This window comes from Thunnus albacares, chromosome 16 (genome assembly GCF_914725855.1).
Source record: "Thunnus albacares chromosome 16, fThuAlb1.1, whole genome shotgun sequence".
NCBI lineage: Eukaryota > Metazoa > Chordata > Actinopteri > Scombriformes > Scombridae > Thunnus > Thunnus albacares.
In genome coordinates this window covers 10,426,220-10,443,274 of record NC_058121.1, presented here as the reverse complement: position 1 = coordinate 10,443,274, position 17,055 = coordinate 10,426,220, and the positions used below count along the sequence as shown (strand labels likewise).

At 40.2% G+C, this 17,055-nt stretch overlaps 1 protein-coding gene across 1 annotated transcript; it reads left to right on the top strand.

Annotated features, from left to right (window-relative positions):
• The first annotated feature begins 379 nt into the window (after positions 1 to 379).
• LOC123000003 (apolipoprotein B-100-like) lies at positions 380 to 15,520 on the top strand. Its single transcript, XM_044377420.1, has 26 exons — positions 380 to 609; positions 997 to 1,041; positions 1,333 to 1,445; positions 1,545 to 1,690; positions 1,826 to 1,973; positions 2,412 to 2,564; positions 2,822 to 2,946; positions 3,316 to 3,401; positions 3,507 to 3,957; positions 4,066 to 4,183; positions 4,296 to 4,442; positions 4,549 to 4,760; positions 4,874 to 5,093; positions 5,392 to 5,565; positions 5,679 to 5,882; positions 5,995 to 6,162; positions 6,446 to 6,651; positions 6,930 to 7,100; positions 7,530 to 7,660; positions 7,776 to 7,977; positions 8,138 to 8,310; positions 8,425 to 8,600; positions 8,690 to 8,805; positions 8,969 to 9,342; positions 9,462 to 14,158; positions 14,290 to 15,520. Exons 1-26 carry the CDS (start codon positions 555 to 557, stop codon positions 15,406 to 15,408), a joined length of 9,930 nt encoding a protein of 3,309 aa, XP_044233355.1. The 5' UTR covers positions 380 to 554; the 3' UTR covers positions 15,409 to 15,520.
• Positions 15,521 to 17,055: the final 1,535 nt, after the last annotated feature.

Genomic DNA, 17,055 nt, shown 5'->3' with positions numbered 1-17,055 from the left:
AATGGCCCACAAAGCTAAAAATAAAAGTAAAATATATCCCCTTGCTTTGGAGATACCAACAAATTAGTTTATTTGTGTACTGCCCTTTGAGCACTACAAACAAGTAACCAAGGTTAGTGATTGAGATTATATTAACTGTTATATGGCAGTGACGTAATTTCTCAGTTTTTTTGTAGATATAGATATCTATTATTTCATGATAAACACTATTATATTAATTTCTGCATTCAAAACTGACTTCAAAATGGGTTTCATGTCTAAAGAACACAACCCCAAATACTAAAACAAGAGTCGAATAAGCATAACATTATCACACAGACCACCCTCACCCAGTGCTGACAGACAAGTCTTAGTTTGTGAAACGTTTTTACCTTTGGCCTGCCACAAGGACTGCTCAGACTTTGGAACCAGGGCAACACATTTGCAAGTCCTGGTTATCACATACAGTAAGACTGGAGACCTATAAAAGCCAAAAGACTGAAGCACAAGATTAGTCTTCACTGAAAGAGGAGGACTCCCTACCTTAAGGTTTCTGGAGCTTTACTAATCCCATCATGGGGAGTACCAAGCTCTGCCTTTTGCTGCTTCTGGGCACATACACACTAGCCCGTAAGTATTATGATTTTTATTTTAAAGCTAATAGAATTTAAGGGTGTATTAAAAAACTAAATATATTTGAGAAAAAAAGTTAATTCTTAGTATTTAAAAAAGGCAAGTACATTCTCTAAAATATAGGTTTTGTGTGTGACAAATTCATAACTACAATAGTATATAATAGCATGTTTTATATTTTTAGAAACAGTTTTTTCATACTATTGTTATATTAATTGTCATGCCACTTAAAGACAGGATCGTTTTTAAAATCACTGACAAGCCAAATACAACACTCACTAATGAGTTAATCAGAAGTGTAAATGTAATTTGAACTGAATAATGTTCTCAGTGGAGTTTTGAGCATGCTGTGGGTTTTTGAAATGTTTTTTTCATCTTTTACAGAGCAAGATGTGGGAAGTGTTGATGAACAATCCCCAGTGTGCTTTTGTAAGTTACTTCTTTATTGTCGACATTGTGTTATTTTCATTACTTACTGTAATGTTCAGGTGTGATTTATAAATACATCACTATAAGAAAGTAATTCACCACCTCTGAATCCTTAATGATGAGCTCAGCTGTCAGTAATCATTTGTGATGATCTCTTAGTTTTTACCATTAATTTAAAGTAAACAAATGTATATAAAGCCTGTGATATTTTTTATATCAGTGTAAAAGGATGTACAATGTTTAAATCATTAATGTTACAATTTTCTAAATGATGTTTCAAATACTTTTTAGTGGCCAAAAGATTCAAGAACTTCAGGCGGTTTGTGTACGACTACGAAGTTGAGACCTTGAACGGCGTGACCGGAGCCACCGACAACAAGAGCGGCCCCAAAGTCTCCTGCAAAGTATGTCTCACAGCCCTGATCATTACCGCAAACATGACAGTCTTCTGACCCTGAATAGAAAACAGTGGTTCTAAAAACAATATTTAATCTGCTACACAGGTTGAGGTTGATGTGCCCCAGACCTGTAGCTTCATCCTCCGCACAACAGAGTGCTCTCTGAGTGAGATTGTTGATGTGGATGCAGAGGGGAACCCAATGTATCGTCCTGCTGATGGAGCTACAGCTTTCCAAGCTGCCATGGCCAAGTAAGTAACTTCTTTATTTTTCCAGGAAAGATTAAGCAGTCATCTCTACTGTTTGGTTTGAAAACTGAAGTCTATATGGTCAGAAAAGTGGGCTAAATCAGGTTGTAAATGATGGTCATGTGTCCATGTCAACAGGAACTCTTTGAAGATCACAGTGGAAGGACAGACTGATGTCAAACTCTTCCCTGAGGATGATGAGCCTGCCAACATCTTGAACATCAAGAGGGGAATCGTCTCTGCTCTCATCGTGCCAGTAATGGAAGAGGAGAGGAACAAAGAAATGGTATGAACTGCTCCCCTGACTGTTTATTGCCTTGTTTTTGTTTTATCAGTGCATGCAGTCACCAATCAATTCAGGCCAGAGTTGCCAAGTAGAACTTGATCCTGTTTGTGGTGCAGACTCATGAAAAGATAAACAGGTTGCACAATGAATAGATAAGATGCCCTAGACAGAGGTGATAAATGCACGCCTGTGACAGCATGTTCTCAAAAATGACAATCTTCAGCTGCAGGTCAAAGTCCTAGATAAGTTTATCTTGCTAATGGCATCATCTGATCTTATAATAGGGGGGGGGGTAATCTTTGAGATCAATTGATAATCTGATTCAGGTAGATTGCTGTATGACAGAAAGCACGTTTACCACTCCAGCTGTCGCAACTGTGTTTCTTTGAATTGTTTCCAATTTCCTCAATATTGATGATACTCTCATAATTTTATCAGGCCACCGTGCATGGAGTCTGTTCCACCGACTTCACCGTCAACTCCAGGGAGGACATTGCCACTGATGTGACTGTCAGCAGAGATCTTTCCAAATGTGACTGGTTCATGGCCCGCAGGCAGGACACCAGTCCCTTGGCACTCATCTCTGGCATGGTAAGAGCTTAAGCAACAACCAAACTAAAGCCAAGATGATATGCTTTAAAACATTTCACTTACTTAAATCATATATTTTACAGGGCATTATTTTTTCACTGTATAAATCGACAAAAACACTAAAAAGCAAAGCAGGCCAAGAGAAAATTAAGAAAAATAAAAGTCAAATTATGCTAAATCTGATGTTTTTCAGCAGTCTGCTCTTCCTTATAATCTAACGAAACATGGATGTTTTCTTGTTGTCTTTCTCCCATCAGAACTATCCTCTGTCCAAGATGATTAGCAGTACCCAGACTTGCAACTACCAGTTTGACAACCAGAAGAAGCACATGACCAGTGGAACCTGCACAGAGAAACACATCTTCCTGCCCCTCTCCCACCAGTAAGTTTTGTGAAAACAAAGCACCCACAAAATCATAGAGTATTTAATTTACTCGGTCTTTTGGCCTTCCAAAGTGATCTATGTCTAAAGTGGGCAGAGGGTGTCTATTCTAGAGAGCAAAGGTTAACAATTTGAAATGTGGGTTTCTTTACCCATATATGCCTTTAAAACATATTAACATTTGGTATATTTATATAAATTATTTTGGACTGGGTATGAGCCTTTCAGTGTAAAATTAAACACAGACCCATATTTATTCAACAGTTTTGCCAAAATGTAGACATTTTGAATAAAATAAAATTATTACTGGCCAAATGTAACTATTTCCTAATGTTATTCATGTGTTGCAATTGTCCCTTCTGCAAACAGGAATGAATATGGAATTTCTACTCTGGTGAAGCAGACTGTGACTCTGAGGGAGTTTGCCAAGATCAATGACAGAATCTTTGACCGCAGTGAGTGTTGTAGAATATGTTATAAAATATCAAAATACTCTCAGTATCTCAAATGTGTCATCATTTCTTGCATTTATTCACTGTTTGTGTTGTAATTCTGTACAGATGAGGCCAACCTCAAGCACTTGCCCATGGATGTTGCTGATGACAAGTCCCCTGTGCAAACCAAGGATGCTGTCATTGCCACAATGCAGGAGCTGAACACCCTGTCACAGACCACTCAGGGCCAAGAGCGTGCCAGCCTCTTCCGTAAGCTGGTGTCTGAGCTCCGTGGCCTGAAGGTTGACGTCCTAGGATCTGCTGTTGAGGAGATGATGGACATGTCCAACTCTCTGACATGGCAAGCTCTGGCTCAGTGCGGCACCCCAGAGTGCACCAGCGCCATGCTGAAGGTTCTCAGGACCTTTGATGAAGCTGCTCTTGAGGTTGATGCCGCTGTCTATGCCCTGGGACTGCTACCTAACCCCTCCCACCTCATGGTCAAGGACATGCTGGCAATGGCTCAGTACAAGCAGAGCAAGCCCATCATGTATGCCCTGAGCAATGCAGTCAGGAAGTAAGTACACCTATTTATCATCTTTTTAAAATCTGAAGAAAGTCCTACCCAATACTGTAGCAGTGAGTAGTGCTTCCTGTTGTAAATAATGTCTGTCTTTGTCACTAGACTGTATCAGGCTGAGGGCAGAATCACCCCTGAGATCACTGCTGTTTCTGAGTTCATGGCTTCCCTTCTGGGCGCAGACTGTGCCGGGGAGAAAGATCTGACCTTCCTGACCTTGAGGGTGGGTGACCAGCTTTGAACATAGATCTGATACACCTCTTCTAAAAATATAAACTTTTATGGCAATTTCCAATTCCATATTTATTTCTAATTTTCTTTACTGTTCCATAAAGGTTGTTGGAAACATGGGAGATGCAATGGAGGCTGCTGACCCTGCTATAAAGAACATCTTGATGAAGTGCATGAGACAGCCTGCAACTACTCTGTCTGTGCAGCTGGCTGCCATCCAGGCTTTCAGACGCATGTCTGTGACAGATGAGGTAACTAACATCCTCCTCCATGGAAAAACTACCCATTTCCCAGTTTTAGAGTGATGAGTTTCTCAAAACATAGTGACAAACATGTTACTCTTGTTTTTCTATCCAGGTTCGTTCTAATCTCCAGAGGGTCTGCCAGTACCCCAAGGGTGCTGTGCAGAAGCGCCTGGCAGCCTACCTGATTCTGATGAGGAATCCCCAGGACAGTGACATTGAGATGGTCAAGAAGCTGATTAAGCAGGAGCAGAACGTGCAGGTCAAGGCCTTTGTGACCTCTCACGTCTACAACATCATTTCCTCCACTGATTCAGAGACCAAGAAGTAAGAATGGAGTGCCAATTTGAATTAAATCATGCTTTAAGTCATGAAAATACTATGCTGATTTAACAACCAAAAGATTTATATTTAAGTAATTGTTTTCATTTTTACCTCAGGCTTGGTGAGAAGATAATGGATGCCCTTCAGGACACTGATGTCACCACACACAATGACTACACCACAAAGTCTCGCAACTACAAGCTGGGCATGGCACATGAAAGCACGCAGGCCAACATTCAGGGCAACATTGTCTTTGATCCCAGTAGCCACTTGCCCAGAGAGGTCATGCTGGAAACTACCCTGAAAGCCTTTGGTTACAACATGGATCTTTGGGAGGTATGTAACACTGTAGGTTAAAATAATCAGTCATTTCTTGCTGTTTCAAAATGTAGTTTTACAGTTTCAAGTAACACAAGCAGAGAACATTTTAATACTAACAGTAGAAAACAAAATGTGTCCTATTATGTACTGCTTTTTTCAGTTTGGCCTACCCTGCCCATCTGACACTGAAATTAAACCTAATAGCATTTGTAAGCTTAGTATTTGTCCTAGATTCAGACTTTAACACACCTAACTGTGTTAAAGTCTGTTTTTCAACTGTTTTTGAATCAAATTATCTTTTTTCTGCTGGTAGGTTGGCATGGACGGAAAAGGCTTTGAGCCAACCATTGATGCTTTGTTTGGAAAGAACGGATTCTTCCCAGACACCGTGTCCAAGGCTCTGTACTGGGCTGAGGATAAGATGCCAATTAAGATCAAAGAAGTTCTTGAGAAATGGGTTGCTCCCCTGAAATCAGAAGGACAGAAGGTATATTTAATGTCTAATTCTTTCTTGTAAACACTGTCAGTTTGTGTTATTTTATCAATTTCTGCTGATACCATCACCACTAATAAAAGAACTCAATGGAAATCTTTCCTAAGGTTCCCGAAAATCTTATGAGAGAAATTGTTCGCAACTTCAACAAGCTGGTTAAAGATCTGCAGAGTCAAGAGTCCCCAGAGTCTATGGCCTACCTTAGGATCATGGGAGCTGAGCTTGGCTTCATCAAGGGCAGCGAACTGAAGTTTATTGCTGATAACGCAAGGATGTATGCAGACATTTTCATGAGGATCATTCCTACCCAGGTACTGTTCTGTATTCCTTTTATCCATTTAATAAAATACCTGCCCAGAAAATTATAATTCTTTCTTTGCCACAGCAAGAGAGCATTCAAATTGACTGTATTCTTTTTTTCAGGTCATGGCTAAACTGATGTCCAGCACTGACAATGAGATCTTTGCCCATTACATGTTCATGGACAACAAATTCATCTTGCCAACAGCATCTGGCTTGCCTTTGACATTTGCTATGTCTGGTACCTTTACTCCTGGTGCAAAGGGAGGCCTTCGCATGGCTCCAAACATGGTAAATTTTTCATCTTTTATCCTCATTCTATCCTCAGTGTTCCACCAGAAAAGTCAATTGTGATTTCATGATTATGCTGCTGCCCTTTCATTAATTTACATCCTGTCAAGTGTCCTGCAAAGTGTTATTAAAATTTATGCTAATAATAATTCATTTTAAATAGTGGCCGAAGTATTTCCTGTTGTCTTAGATTTCAGTAGTAGTTTTATGATGATAGAAGAATTATTTGATATTTCATGACTCTGCAGCCTTCCTCATTTCATGTGATCTGTTTTGTTCACAGAAGGAACTGTTGTTCATGCCCTCTGTTGGAGTTGAGTTTGTGACCGAAATGGGAGTCCACGTCCCTGAATTTGTTGTCTCTGCCGTTGAGATGCACACCAACATGTACCATGAGAGCGCACTCAATGCCAAGATCACCATGGAGCAGAACGAGGTCAAACTCTCCATCCCTGCCCCACAGGGCACCACAAAGCTCTTGAGTATCAGGTAACAAATAACATAAAATAAATTAATCAATTATATTTAATAGATTAACTACTTTTCTGTTAATTTTTAGTTGTAGATGACAAATGTTTGTATTTGATTTTGTTGTGTTTTTGTTGTACTTAAAACCTCACCAGCAATAAAAACAAAGCCACTATCAAGGTGTTTACAGTGTTTCAACATGTGGCACCATAGTGCATTGCATGTGATCTTTATTACAGCATGTTCAACAAAATTAGTAGAAAACAGGGACTGATTTTGCTGTTCTTTCTTTGAAATAGCAATAGAGTGATGATTGTGGGTGGGGGTCGTGCTGCAATGATCCCACACAGTCTGGGTGAAGAAAACTGCAGCCCTCTCTTCTCTGGAGTCAGATACTGCACCAAAACACTTCGTGCTGACACTGGGGATAAGACTGATGTTCCTTACTTCCCCCTGAATGGAGAGACAGGGTAAGTTGTAGTTTGAAGACTGATTATATTGTCAAAGTAATAATATTGAACGATTATCATTCATTGTGTCACAAGAAATGACAGTTTAATGGTGCCTCGCCTTTGTAATGGGACGTATTTCAGTTTGATAGAGATTGTTGTTTGAGAATAAAAGAATGTGGTCTCACTTTGAAAGTTAAGAAGTAATGGTGATAGCAGGGCAAATATGGTGGGGGAAATAAATTCAAAAAGCTGAGGTGATGTTATTAGTTGGATTTGTGTGTGTACATGTGCTGGTAAAGAATAAAAACTAAGTAAAGGTGGTGTAATTTTGATACACAAATGCCATATTAGAAATGTTCTTTTGTGGTTTTCTAGATACACAGAACAATATCATAGAGGAGTTATAAAAAAACAAATCAGATTTAATCTTTGTTCTTTTTCCCCTAGGTTTGCTGTAGACATCAAGCCTACCAAAGAGGTCTCTGAGTACACAGCCACCATCGCCTATGAACTCCTCAATGAAGGAAAGGACGGCCGCCAGAAGGTTGATTCATTGAAGATGACCCTGAGAGCTGAGGGTATGAGCGTCATATTTAGAAAAAAAATCGACTTAAGGTTTTCTATGAGCCATTTCCCTCTTTAATTTCGTAAGGTTACATACATCACTAATGAAGTTATATTTTTTCCAACTAGGCACTCAGTCTACCGAGGCTACAGCCACCCTAAAATACAACAGGAACAGGAATGTCTTTACCACCCAAATGGAGATACCTGACTTTGATCTAGAGGCCGGTGTCAAGGTTGGCATGACTGACAGCAATAACAAAGGCCAATCCCTTATCCTCGAGATCACCAATAAGAACATCCCACAGCTCTCTCTGACTGGTCGTGTCCAGTAAGTCATCCAAGGCACTATCTTTCTTTAAACACACTGTCAATAAATATTATATCTGACTTACAGCTTGGTTTTATAACACACGCATGCACTCATTTAACAGTCTTTAAGTTTTTTTATATATAGGAATTGATTAGATAATGTTTTTTATTCATCACAGGCTTCGGGGCGTGGCTGATGGCATGATGCAGGTTCAACTGTTAGTCCCCTCACTCAAGACTGATGCCGCCATCACTGCTACCATGAGCAATGCTGACTTGGTCACATTGGAGATCAAAAGTGATGTCAAGCTCCCAGAGACCTCCTCAATTCAGGCAATCACATTCAAATATGGTATGTCTGTTAAAAAAAAACTGCTAATGAACTAATGAACACTGATAATTTCAGGGATTTTTCCAAACACAATTTCAAATGTAAAATTAAAATGCTAAATGCTTTGTATCTCAGGTGAAGACCTCGCTGAGGTTCAGCTGATGTCCAACATGAATGCTGATACTAAGACCCTGGTGCCTTACACTGATGCCCTCCAGGCCTGGCTCAGGCAGGTTGTGGAGGATGTCATGGACCAGCAGATTGTCAAGACTGACATGAAACTGCGCCATATCTTCAACAAGGGACTCGAGGTGAAAATAATATAATCGTTTTAACTAATTTACCAAACCTTGACTTAGATTAAGTTCTTCAAGACTAAAGCATGGTGTTCTTTCATCAGGCCAGCAATATCTGGATGGATAAGATCTCAACTGATGTTCCCTATGTTGAGACTCTGAGGAACAATATAGCAATGGTGGAAATGCCCTCCATGCCTGCCAACCTATTCATGAACCTGTAAGTAAAACACATTCAAAAGTTCAATTTAGGATTTACATCATTTTTATATGAATTATGAGAAAATTACAGCTTTGTCCTGATTGAATCATAAAATAAGTACATTTACTCTCAAGTTAAATGTCTGTTTTAAATTTAACAAATGTTTTCATCCTCTCACCAGTGACAGCACATTCAGTTACCGGTTCAACCAGGACCGTTTGACCATCAGTGTCCCTCTGCCCCTTGGAGGCAAATCATCTGAGGAGCTAAGGATACCTCCCACAGTCACCTCACCATACATCTCTATGCCTCAGCTGGGTGTAGATTTTGCCCCACAGGAGATCCAAATCCCAACTTTTACCATCCCTTCTGAATATGATCTCACCCTGCCTCTGATGGGAATGGTGGAAGTATCTGCCAAGGTCGACAGCAACTACTATAACTGGGAGACAAAGGTTTCTGCTGGCAACAACACTGCAGTGTCTCCTAGCTACTTGGCCAAATTCAAAGTCATGGCTGAAAGTCCAATCAAACTTCTCTCTTTCACAACTGAGGGTAATTTTATATTTATTCTTTTCTTAAATTATAAAAAGTATACATTTGTTATTTAATAGAACAGAAAGAAAATAATAGTTGATACTAATTAATATTTTACTGATTTGTCTGTTTTAAAGGAGCTACAGAAATTACCGACACAGCAGATGAAACTATGAAATTCACCATGGATGTTTCCCTGAACCACGAGCTCATGAGTACAAGTTTTAATGTGATGGAAACTGTTGCTGTGTCAGAAAAAGTCATGTCATCAGGAAGATACAACATGCAAGCCATTACCCCTCTGGGTCTGGAGACTTCTCTGACTGTTACTAACCAGTTCAACCTAGACTCAAACATGCTCTCTGGAGATGTCAACACAGACGGAAGTGTGTCCATCGGACCCATGACCGCTAGCACCACTTATCTCCATACCTTTTCTGTTGAGCCAGTGAAGAGGGAAGCAAGATTGGAGAGTACACTGAGGGTGAACTCTGAAATCCTGAAGGTTGTAAACAAGATCAAGGCATCATATGAAAATGAGGAACTCATGGTTGAGTCTAACACCAACATGAACACTGACCCCATCAAGCACACCACCAAATTTGGCCTTAGCTACAAGGATGTCAAGCTTACCATCCAGTCTGACTCCGTGACCAAGTCTGCTGAGAGAATGCTTCGTAGCCAGGTGGAGTTCTCTGCCTCTGGAGCACAGGTCAGCCTCAGAATAGAGAATCAAGCTGATGATACAGTGAACCGTGCCTACTCTCTGCTCACTGGGTCCATGAATCCTTCCGGCTTGGAGCTCAATGCTGATGCCTCCATTAACATCTTTTCAAGCCTTGCCTCTCACAAAGCAACCTTGGCCCTGAACATGAATGGCCTGACCACCAGCTGCACAACAACTGCACAGCACAGCCCAATGACCTTTGAGAATGTTTTCCATGGTGGATTTGACACTAATGGTGCCACCATGTCTCTCACCACAAAGGGAGGCATTAAGGAGAACAAAGCTGAGCTCAACATTGAAGGAAAGATTGCAAGCTCAGAAGTCTATTTCAACAGCATCTTTAAGGGTAATCTCTTTGACATGAACACCAGGAACAGAGTGAACCTCAGAGTGAATGAAGATGGCTTGATCCTCTCCAACAACATGGTTGGATCTTTCAATGAGATGAGGACTGAAAATACCCACTCACTGTCTCTTACACTGAGATCTTTTACCCTCCAGTCCAAGACTGACAACTTCCTTGACCAGAGAAACTCCTACATGCATGACATCACAGTTAACATGGAGCGTTTTACAGCCTCAGTTACTATGAAAAATGACCTGAAGATCATGGAGATTAACTTTGTAAATGATGCTCGGTTCAAGGCAGAGCCCTACAACATGGAGCTGACTGGAACAATGAAGGGAGTCTTCTCAGAGGAGGAGCTTAAGCACACCTATGAAATCAAATTTGTTGACATGGTCCTATCTGCTAAGTACAATACCAATGGTAAACTCCTGGGATCTCAAATGACACATGCCACGGATATGGAGGTTGCTGGTCTGACCATGAAGTTCAACAATGTTGCCAACTTCAAATCACAATCTCTTCATCTGGACAGCACAATCAAAACTGTTGCTGAACCCTTCACTCTGAACATTGATGCCATTTTCAACTCAAATGGTGCAATGTATCTGTATGGACAGCAGAGTGGCGAACTGTACAGCAAGTTCCTCCTGAAAGCAGAACCACTGCTCCTCACGCATTCATTTGAGTACAGAGCCTCAACCACTCATGAATTGGAAGGCAGACCTACTATCAAGACCAACATGGACAACAAGCTCAACAGCATGCTGAGCCTCCAAGAGCAAAGTGTCACAATGAAGATGACATCCAGTGTAAACGACCACAGTTTTGAACAAGAAATGGGTGCCTATAACAACGCAGAGAGAATGGGTATTGAGATGAAAGGAGCAGTCTCCACCACCCTCTTCAGTGAAGCCAGTCAAAATTATGCCATCTCTGGATTTGTGAAATATGACAAGAACAGTGACAGCCACTTCATCCAGATCCCATTCATTGAGCACCTGCCTGCAGTCATTGAAAATGCAAAGGCCACAATGATGACGCTGATGGACCAGAGCATTGAGATGCTGAAAGACATCAACACAAGGTATGAGATCAGTGCCAAGTTTCAGAACAAAGTATCAGAATTGAAGGAGGTCATTGACAACTTTGACTTCAACCTCTTTGTGGAAGACCTGAGAAAGTTTATCAACTCAATGGAAAATTTCATGACCAACCTGAGAGCCAAGGTCCCAACTGAAAAAATCATGAATGCGCTGAAATCAATGAAAGACACTATCATGGCTTGGATCAAGAAGTATAACATTGCAAACAAGTTCAATGTAATTTACAGCAAAATAGAAGAGATCCTCTCCAACTATGAGATTGAGAAGATGATTGAGGCTGTCATGAATGAGGTTGTTGAAATCATGAAGCAGTATCAGGTGAGGGAAAAGATTCAGTCTGCATTTGCTGCTCTCAGGTCAATTGACATCCAGCCTTTGCTCAAAAAGATTATGGTACCTGCTCAGGAGCTTGTGAATGAACTGTATTCCTTTGACTTCAAACAGCTGATTGATGACATGAGTGACTATTTCATGAGAATGGTCGAGAAAATCAGATCTTTCGATTATGACACATTCACTATGGAGTTGAAAGAGAAAGTGGTAGATATGAGCAAGATTCCCTGTTTTGGAAAGCTCTACGGAGAGTTCAGAGTTATCTCACCTCATTACAACCTCAGGACCACTGCTGACCTGGAGAACACCACCACTACATCAGTCACACCAGAGTTCAAAATGAACCTTAACTCACAGGCCACATCTACCTTGAAAGTCCTTGACTTCACTGTGGATGCCAGTGCACATTTTGCTGCGCCCGAGATGAGTCATCTGTCGATCTCTGAGAACATCAAGGTTGGCCAGTCATCTTTTACACTTGACCACAAGGGAACAATGAATCTCGATGGCTTGTCAGCCCGAGCTTCTGCTGAAACTACTGCAAGAGCCACAACTGAGCCCTATTCTGGAGAGCTTGTCAATAATGCATTCTTTACCACGGAAAATAGAGTCTCTGCCACAGTAGAGACTAGCTACAAACATGACCTCAACATGCCAACCCTCAACATCTTCAGTGAAGCATCAATGAGTCAAAAGACAGTTTTCCTGCTTGAAGATGGTTCTGCCAATCTGAACATTAACAATCTGGCCAATGGAAAATATGCAGTTCAGGACTTCTCAGATGAGGCAACCCACAAAAGTGACATGGAGGTGGTCATGGATCTCCATACAGCCAAAGTGACTTTCACTGGAGCAACAGGCTGCACCAATTTCAAAGCTAACCAAAATGTGGTTGCTGATATTTGCATTTTCCGCCACATAATTGTTGATGCCAAGGCTGAGACAGAAACACCATTCATGAGGGGCAGCATTGCAGAGGTGAAGTTCCAGGCTAAGGTTGAAGACATGAAAATTGATTTCACTGCCTCTCACAATGCAGAGCTGGTTGGACAGGTTGAGGGAACTCTCTCAAGCTCTGCTCTTGCTTTGGTCACACCTAATGAGCTTATGCTTGACACCAAGAATAAGGGAAATGCCAAGGTTGCCCTTCCATTCAAGCTGTCCGGAAAGATGGATCTCCAGAATGACATCTCTCTTACCCTGAACTCTGAAGTGCAGCAAGCTAGCTGGACAGGTTTGGCTAGATTCAACCAGTACAAATACTCCCATTTCGTCTCCATGGATAATGGTGAGAGGGAAATTAACATATTTTCCCAGATTAATGGAGAAGCAAATCTTGAAGTACTGAAAGAATATATCACCATTCCTGAAATGACTGTGCCATTTTTTGGTATGAGGACACCAAGAGTGGAACACTACTCACTGTGGGAAGACACTGGCCTGAGCTATCTCCTCACCACAACCCAGCAGACATTTGACATGAACTCCAAGATAAAGTACATGAAGAACCCTGAGGTGATCACAATTGATATTAATGTGGATCCAGTCATCAATACCATTAATGCCAACATCAAGACTCTGCATAAGAAAGTTCTCATCAGCAAGGATAAGGCTGCTGACATCTTCGCTACATCTTATGACAAAGCAAAGGCAGAGTATGAAAAATACAGCATTGAATTGCCTAAAACCATCACAATCCCTGCCTACAAAGTCCCAGTGATGAATGTTGAAGTGTCTACATTCACCATTCCAGTGCCTGACTTCAGTCTCATCAGAATGCCTGCTCTGCATGTTCCATCTGCTCTTAGCAAGCTGACAATCCCAAAAATCACTCTGCCCAAAATTCAGAGCATTAAGATCCCAGTAATGGGTGATCTGACCTATGACTTCTCCATGAAAACAGCAATGCTCACTCTCAAAACTGATGCCAGCATCCTTAACCAGGACGGCATTGTCATGAAACTTGATGCTTCCTCATCCTCTGAATGTGAGCTTCTGACTGGAAAGATTGAGGGCAGTGCCAATGTGAACATAGCCGGTGGATTCAAAATGGCCTCTGTCCTGGCTGTAAAACATTCAGTGGTAGAGGGAAACCATGACAGCACCATCATCTTAAGTTACGAAAATGTGGATACCTCCATCACCAACTCAGCAAAGGTCAATCTGCCCGATCTGACTATGGAAATCAATCAGGAGATTACTGGAAATCCAGTGGAAGGCCTTGTTGTCTCTATGTCCACTCCATCTGCTGGACTCATTGCAGTTCAGATGCAGACTAAGCGCCCAGCACAAGTGAAAGCAAGAGTCTATGGACGCTACCCGGTAAGAGCACTTTTGTTCACTTATTTGCCTACAAATTACTTATTGACTGCAATTTTTAATGTAAATTGTTATCATTTATTTTTGTAGTAAAATGTTTGTTTTATGTTTTATGTTTTATTTTTTCCCCACAGTCTGAGCCAACAACAGACATTGATATCTTGGGTCTGAAGATGTCTGTGATGAACTCCGAGAAGCTGAACCTTCAGACAACCTGGAATATGGAGATGCCATATGAGATGATGCTGGGACTGAAGAGCAAGGTTCCCACAGTTGTGGAAATGGTCTCTGCCCATGGTCGCAGGACATATAATACAATCAACAAACATGCTAGAAGCCTTGGTGATTCCTTTGAACAGGCTGGTCAGCAGAGTAAAGTGATGTTCAAGAGGGCTGTCGACAACCTTGCAGCAATATATCCTTCTAACACTATGACAGCTGTCACAGATAAGACCATTTTGATCCTGAGAGAGTACCAAAAGAAAGTTGAGATTGTTCTTGATGCTGTTGTTAAATTCCTGAGAGAGACCAAGTTCCAGATCCCTGGCTATGAAGAGAGGCTGTCTGGGCTTGAGGTCTACCAGAAATTTAGTGCTTTTGTTGCTGATGTATCTGAGGAGGCTATTGAAAAGGTTCCAGAGTACTTCTCCTCCATGTTTACAGCTGTCTTTGATTATGTTCAAGCCATTGAATTCACCCTTCCTGGCTCTAGCTATGTTGTCAGTGGAAGAGAAATTCTTGATGACTTGTTGGTAGCTTTGAGGAAAATCCAGGACCAAGTGATTGTCACTGTTAGGAAAGTGGGAGATATCCAGCTGGAAGATCTCATTACTAAATTCTCAACATTCGTACAGTTTACCATTGAACAAAGTGAGAGACTCCTCCAAACCCTAAAATCTCAGAATGTTGAGAAGCTCTCCACTTTTGTGACTGAAGTATACAATGATGCCATCAACTCTCCTATCCTGGCTGATGTTGCCAAGCAGGTCGAACAGGCCAGCACAATTGTTATGGAGTATTTAAAAGCTGTGAAAGCTAAACTCCAGACTATTTTGGCCGACATGTCTAGCGAACAGCTTCAAGCTGACATCCAGTCCTGGATTGACTCAATGGTAAAACGTACAAATGCTTTCCACAACAATGTCATCAAGACCCTTAAGGAGAAAAGCAAAAATGTTGAGCAATTTGTGAGAGTAAGTGACAGACAGATGGAGGTCGACATTCCTTTACCATTTGTTACCCAATTCAACTAAGTGACCATGGCTAACAAGGATATACAGTGTTTGTATTGTCTGTATCTGTTGTATAACCAACAAGACAACTGTCTATTCTCATCTAAACAAAATAAAACTACATGCTAACAAATATGGTCTGTACTTATGATGCTTGTCTCTGTACTCTGTTTTTCCAATTATTAATTTTATTATTTCACAGTAAACTCCCAGTTATTATAATCCTACTGTGCTCCCTTTCTGTCTTGTACTATTTAAAAAAAACAATATTATGTGGGCTTCAATAAATACAGTTTATACTGCATACATCTCTTTGCATTTCTTAAATATAATTTAACATAAATGTCTAAAAATCTAACTTCTTGACAGGCTTATAGAAGTAAGAATGCAAGCAAAAGCACTATAATATGATTTTTACACACTTGTAAACATTTTTCTCAAAATGAATATTCACTCCCCGGGTGTTTTGGTGTATAAATTGGTATTTTTTAGGGCAGCTAATGATTATTTCCATTATCGATTATTCTGCCACTTATTTTCTGAATAATTTGATTAATCGTTTGGTCTGTAAAATGTCAGAAAATTGTGAAATATTGCCCATTACAATTTTTTAAAGCCCAAGGTGATGATATTGAACTGCTTCTTTTGTCTGATTAACACTTCAGAACCTAAAGATATTTAGTTTACTATAATATAACACAAAGAAATCCTCACAATTAAGAAGCTGGAAGTAAGGAATGTTAGGAAGGAAGGCATTTTTGATTGGAAATAAACTTTAATGAAGAGACTGAAGACTTTAATGAATGATTAACAGAGTGTCAAAATCGTTTCTCATTATTTTTCTATCTGTTCAATAAATCGGTTGACTAATCATTTTAGCTCTAGTATTTTCCTGACATGAACCCTGACAGCTTATATCAGAGCTGCTTCCCAAATAGAATCAAGATACTCATTAAAAACAACTAAACTGAACACAGTCACAATATGGTATCATTAAAAAAAAAACAACACTATACTTCCCTGTCATATGCTCATTAGTCATTTGAATCCTCAGGTCTAAATTAAGCTGAGACAAAAATAGCTTCTGTGACGCAGACACACTGTGGCACTGTCTTGTCATTAAACAATGAGAATGAGTACAGACACATAGTCAGTTTGACAGTTGCTGTTAACAACAGTAAAAAGTCAAACCCTAAAAGGTACCCACCCTTTGGAATACATGAATCAAGTTTTCCAGTGATAGCTATTGGTAATGTGTAATCATAAGCAGTGGTGGAGGAAATATTCAGATCTTTAACATGAGTAAAAGTAACAATACAAAGACTCCATTTCTAGTAAATGTCCTAAATTTAAAATAGTACTTGAGTAAAAGTATGGAAGTATTATCAGTACTTTAAGTACCAAAAGTAATCAAAATACAGGAAAATGACCACTGAGCCTGTCATCCTACTTTAGAAGCTCATCATCTGTTTTGTATGTAAAATATAAAACAGCAAACTATTTACCAGCTGTCAGATAAATGTAGCAGAGTAAAAAGTAAGCCTGAGATGTAGTAGAGTAGAAATATTAAGTATCATAATGGAAATACTGAGTACCTCAAAACTGAACCTAATGTAAGTAAAAGTACTTATTTACTTCACACCACCACCATAAGGACTATTTTAAAGT

Excerpts from the sequence above, each read along its gene's own strand:
- LOC123000003 (XM_044377420.1), top strand. The coding sequence starts at position 555 with ATGGGGAGTACCAAGCTCTGCCTTTTGCTGCTTCTGGGCACATACACA. Across the intron at positions 610-996 it reads GGGCACATACACACTAGCCC|AGCAAGATGTGGGAAGTGTT; the intron begins GTAAGTATTATG and ends CATCTTTTACAG. Across the intron at positions 7,101-7,529 it reads CCCCTGAATGGAGAGACAGG|GTTTGCTGTAGACATCAAGC; the intron begins GTAAGTTGTAGT and ends TTTTTCCCCTAG.